A 6,000-nucleotide genomic window follows, 5' to 3' on the forward strand; every position below is an offset into this window, starting at 1 on the left:
GAATATATGCAATAACAATGACATCTAAATCTGGGGCAGGTAAAAGACTTAGTGTTCTAATGTCCCTTCATTGTGTTGGGAATAAGGTAAAAGTACCATTTTTATTCATCTTTGAACAGAAGACCCTCACTAGTGCAGAAGGCAAGAAAAAGATAAGAGAGATGTAAAGATTAGAAAGAAATAAAACTGACATCTGTCGATTTTCAACATAAAAAACACAGAAGACGGCCGGGCGTGGTGGCTCATGCCTGTAATCCTAGCACTCCGGGAGGCCAAGGTGGGTGGATCACTTGAGCTCCGGAGTTCGAGACCAGCCTGAACAAGAGCGAGACCCCATCTCTAGTAAAAATAGAAAGAAATTATATGGACAACTAAAAATGTATACAGAAAAATTAGCCGGGCATGGTGGTGCATGCCTTTGGTCCCAGCTACTCGGGGGGCTGAAGCAGGAGGATCTCTTGAGCCCAGGAGTTCGAGGCCAGCTTGGGCAATACAGTGAGACCCTGTCTCAAAAAAAAAAAAAAAAAAGATAAACTACATTAAAATTAACTTCTGTTTATTAGAGGGGCACCATGAAGAGGGTGAATAGGCTGGAAGGAGATATATGCAGTAAATATATCTAACAAAGGATCTGTGTCCAGAATGTATAAACAAATCCTACAAATCAGTAAGAAAATGATAGATAATCCAATAGAAAAAAAATGGCAAAAGAATTGAATAGACACTTCTAAAAGAGGATATGCAAATGGCCAATAATATATGAACTGAAAAGGCCTCAGCCTCATGAGTGATCAGGAAAATGCTATATATCTCTAAGAGAAATAAAGACATACGTCCAAATGCAAACTTGTACACAGGTGTACATAGCAGCATTATTCATAATTGCCAAAAGGTGGAAACAACCCAAATGCTATCAGCTGTGGAATGGATAAATAAAATGTGATGTGTCTGTTCAATGGAATATTATTTGGCAATATAAAGAAATGATATGCTGATATATGCTACAAATGGATGAACCTTGAAAACCTTTTGCTAAATAAAAGGCCACATGTTGTATGATTCCACTTATGTGAAATGTCCAGACTAGGCAAATCCATGGAGATAGAAAAGTACATTTTCTAGAACTAGGGATTTTGGGGGAAATGGGACTTGACTGTTAAACAGTATGGGGTTTCTTTTTTGGGTGATGAAAATGTTCTAAAATTGTAGTAATGGTTGTACAAGTGTGTGAATATACTACCAACCATTGAATATTATACTTTAAATGGGTGAATTGTATGGTATGTGAATTATATCTCAGTAAATCTGTTTTTAAAAAATGAGATAGTACTACTTCACATTTACCAGAATGGCTAACATTTTTTAAACTGGCAATAGCAAGTAACAGCAAGGATGTGGCATGATAGTAACTCTCATATCCTGCTGATAGGAGTATAATTGGTACAATTATTTTGGAAACATGTTTAACATTACTTCTGAAATTTGAACACATGCATACCCTGTGATCTAGGATTTCCACTCCTGAGTTTATACCCAACAGAAGAGATAAGTCTAGAAATGTTCTTGGCAGCATTATTCATAATAGCCAAAAGCTGGAAACAACCCAAAAGTCTATCAATAGTAGAATGGACAAATTGTGATATAGTCATACAATACAATATAACATAGCAATGGAAGTTAATGGACTACAACTGCACACAGAAGATAACTCTCACAAGTGTCATTAAGCAAAAGTGGCCACATGCAATATATACTATACGACTTCATTTTTATAAAATTCAAAAAACAGGGAAAACTAAGCTGTAGAGCTTAGGGATATGTGCTTAAGGAGGAAAATGATAAAGAAAGCAAGAAAAACAACGTAACAGTCAAGATAGTGATTACTTTTGGGGGAAAGAGGGATCAGTAACTGGGAAGGGGAAGAAGGGGAGCTGCTGGGTTGTTGTCAGTGTTAGTTGTTTTTTTTTTTCAGTCTGGTGATGATTAGCATGTTCATTTGTGATGATTCATGGTGACATACATTTTTTGTGTGTACTCTTCTATATATTTCACGGTAAAAAAATGTTTAAGAAGTAATTAAATATTTAACACAGTACATGGTGGCACACATCTCAGTACATGTGTATGGAATCTGTTCAGCAGTTAGTAAATGCCTATTTTATGAAGATAGTACACTAAGGACTAAGAATTCAATTTTTCCTTTAATTTTGTAGGAATACGTTTATCCAGAAGCCAGAGACAGACAATACTTATTATTTTTCCATAAAGGAGCCAAAAAGTCACGTTTTGACCTAGAGAAATACAATCAACTCAAGGATGCAATTGCTCAGGTAAGTTTTACAAAAATTAAAATAAATGCCAGCCCCATCTTGGATGGTATTATTATTATCCATAACCATAGCACTTCAAGTGGGTAAATTAAAAGAATGATCCAAGCCCTTTCCTCCTGTTTAAATTATTCCTCACATGATCAAAATGACTATTTTAGCTATGGATACTTCTCTAGAAAGTTTTATAACATAAGCAAATGAGAAGATGGTGAGTCCTATCGATGCTATTAACACTAGCACATTGAAATCTTTAGACGTACTTTTACTTTCCTTTCATTTTACTTCTTTACAGTTATCATCTCTTTTTACTTTTCTTTCTTCTTTTTAATCTTTCTACAACCATTGACCTAAGATTTCTCACCTAAATGTGTGGTAACAGTGGGGCAAAAGTAAAATCCAGGTAAGAGGGAAGATTACTAGAAATCTTTGCTAGGCATAGTTCAGAGATTATTAAACTAGAAGATGCTGTTTAAAAGATGGATATGTTTTATTTTTTATAAAAGCTACCTCTTTCAAATTTCTAGATGTGCCCCTCTCACTGTGGTATCTTTGATTTTGGTGAATAAATCCTCATTCCTATTCTCTATAGTCTTTTGTGACTTTAGAGATTTTTTTTTTTTTTTTTTTTTTTTTTGTTAACAATTTCTAGAAGCTCTTCCATTCTTTTTATATTTAGCTGGTCTTCCCTGGACCATCTCTGCCTTTTCTGTCTCTTTTTGGTGATGGCGTTGTACTTTCGATAGGCTTAATCCACCTTCCTGTCTTGCCTAAGTGGACTGTGTCTTCTGTTATGTGTGGTGGTTTTCAGTTGGAGGGAATGCATCAAAATCATCTCTGGGGCTATTAAAAATTCAGATGCTTTAGTCTTGCCCTAGGCTTGTGTTTTGTTTTGTTTTGTTTTGTTTTTGAGACAAGGTCTTGCTCTGTTGCCCAGGCTATAGTAGTGTAGTGGCATAATCATAGCTTGCTGCAGCCTCAGTCTCCTGGGCTGAAGCAATCCTCCTGCCTCAGCTTCTCAAGTAGTTGAGACTACAGGCACGCACCACCACACCTGGCTAATTTTTCTGTTTTTTGTAGAGATGGGGTCTTGCTATGCTGCCCAGGCTGGTCTGGAACTTCTGGCCTCAAACACCCTCCCACCTCAGCCTCCCAAAGTTCTGGGATTATAGGCATAAGCCACCACACCTGGCCCCTAGGCTTGCTTATTAATCCAGCTCCTCAGAGGTGAGGTCTGAGCATGTGTGAGTTTTGAAAGTGCTGCAGTTGACTGTCCATCCCTGTTTTAAAATTCACTGGCTAAGTGTAAAACTTTGAAACAGATATTAGATAAACAACTACAGTCTTGAGTAGTGTAAATTAAAGTTCTGGCTCCAGGCAAAGGTTGTAAAAGGACTTCTTAATGGAGAAATGCCATCAAGATGTACGTGTCAGATGCTCCCTACATTCTTAGGCCCCTTAGTCCTACCTGTTGATAGCACTGCCTTTTCTAGAGGCTTTGACAGCTGGATCTGCCAAGGACAGGCTTCCATTTTGGATTCACCCTTTGTGGTCCTATGCCCTGGGCTAAAGCACTTTTGTCTTCTGAGGCACTCATTTTGAGAGTAATTGAGATGATCTCTCTGGCTCAGAATAATGGAGGAAAGCCAGTTTCTTTTTCACAGTAACCAGTAATATCAAAAGCTTCACTAGGTAGTTGTTCTTAACTTTTGTTTCTATTTTAGGCAGAAATGGACCTTAAGAGACTGAGAGACCCATTGCAAGTACATCTGCCCCTCCGACAAATTGGTGAAAAAGATTGATCTGCAAAGAGCCTCTGAATCCTGGCAAAAAGAACACCTGTTTGCCTTTTTAATTAAAGCATTGCAGGTGGAAGCTGGGAGCCATGTGGGGGTAGAGGGTTTTTACCTTTAATTCTAAAACAAAAACAAAAAGGATCTTGGGGAAGAAAGGAATGTTAATATCTAAGGATCAGACATTGTGGAATATAAGCTCAAAGGGCTTAGTGAATATTGTCTTAAATCAAGCATCTCACAGTTTCTGGGTGAAATGATGCAATTATATAGTTGAGAGATTCATAAAGAAAAAATGATGCTGGGGGTGTTTGTTTCTTGCATCTTCTTTGCAGGGTCAGCAAAATAGTAACACACCAGCACCCTACTCAGCTCTAATTTTTTTTATTTATCTTTTCTTATTTTTTGACATAGGAGTAAATAAATATACCAGAAAAGCAAATCCTCATGATATGTGGGTGGCAAACAGTCTGAACCCGTATCGTTAGCATTTATTTTAAATTGGACCCATTCTCTGCAAAGTCACCAAGAATCTCTCCCTCCTGTAGCCCTTTACTGACTACCTATACCTGCTACACTAATTTTAATTGGAACTAACTTATGACTGTTTAATAATTGACACTTTGTATTATCCCTTAATACCTTCTTAAATGTCTATATATCCCAGTGCTCTGGATCAGTATCTAGAAATCATTGGCAACACTGCATGAGGTTTTATTGTTTTGTTTTTACTAAGTAGTCTTTCAGAGGAGGAAAAATTCCCCCCCTTTATATACCTATCCCATCGATAATCCCCTCTCCCTCCACAACTTAAGTCAGAGGGGGAGTGTTCAGCTGTATCACCAAATCAGGAAGATGTGAAGTTTACAAATTGGCTAAAAATCATGGCTGTGTAGCCATTTCAGAACCAGAATAATTGTATTGCTGTTAATCTGCGCGTGTGACAGCATTTCAGGCCAGCCAGATGGCGCTGCCTTGTCTGGAGGCTTTGTTCATCTCGAAGGACACACACTTCCACACTGTTTGTGAGCCCTCCCGCCTCCACAACTTCAGTGTTGTAAATCAAGTGTGTGGATCTCAAAGGGTGCAATTTATCTTTATACAGGAACACATTTCTATGGCTTCCTTCAGCTTACCTTCTTCACCCTATTTTTTCTTATCTTAAATTGAGAGAAAGAAGAATTAATCTTATATTCTATCAAAATGTTTTCTACCATATTTCCAGATGACATCTGCACTTGAAGAGTCAAAGGAATCTGTGTCTAATATCCTGTTTTTAACTACCGTGGGGGTAGAAGGGAAAGGATGATGGGGTTCGCCACACCACTGATCAGCTTTTTTCTTTCACATGATTGATTCATCCTTCCTCATTGTGGCAAGAGGTTTCTTTCTCTTTTTCTTCCTCCTTTGGGATCATTGTGTATGGAAAGAAAAACTTTAAATGACAAACCCAGACTCCAGGTGCCTTGCAGAGGTTGAAGGCCAGCCAGGCTTGCTGCTGCTGCTGCTCCTGCCACCGCCCCTTTCACTGGCATGACGGAATGAAAGGATGCATGTCTCCACTTCCCAGCCCTCCGCCCACTTCCTTCCCCCTCCCGCCCCCAGTCGGTCAACCCCTTCCCTCATTTATTTTTTGTTAAGTTGTGTGAATTATTTTTAAACCATTTATCCTGTTTGTGCACAGGGTTTTTAAGAAACAGCACAGTGCAATGAGCAAATCCTCTCGGGGTGTGTGGGAGGCAAGGGAGGGAGGACATGGAGAAAAATCCTTTAAACAAATAGTAAAATATTGAACATGTGTAAAATCCTGTATCATTTATGAAATATGTATAAAAAGCAATGTACCTTCTGGAACAATAAATACTTATTCAATTTTTGAA

At 38.2% G+C, this 6,000-nt stretch overlaps 1 protein-coding gene across 1 annotated transcript in view; it reads left to right on the forward strand.

The window, feature by feature from the left end:
- MCU (mitochondrial calcium uniporter) overlaps positions 1-6,000 on the forward strand; it is a 189,488-nt gene extending 183,488 nt beyond the window's left edge. The window contains exons 7-8 of the mRNA XM_069460364.1: positions 2,214-2,330; positions 4,052-6,000. Of these exons, the coding sequence (XP_069316465.1) occupies positions 2,214-2,330; positions 4,052-4,129 (195 nt within the window). The 3' untranslated portion in view covers positions 4,130-6,000. The remainder of the gene's footprint in view (positions 1-2,213; positions 2,331-4,051) is intronic.

The sequence above is a fragment of the Eulemur rufifrons genome, chromosome 28 (genome assembly GCF_041146395.1).
Source record: "Eulemur rufifrons isolate Redbay chromosome 28, OSU_ERuf_1, whole genome shotgun sequence".
Taxonomy (NCBI): domain Eukaryota; kingdom Metazoa; phylum Chordata; class Mammalia; order Primates; family Lemuridae; genus Eulemur; species Eulemur rufifrons.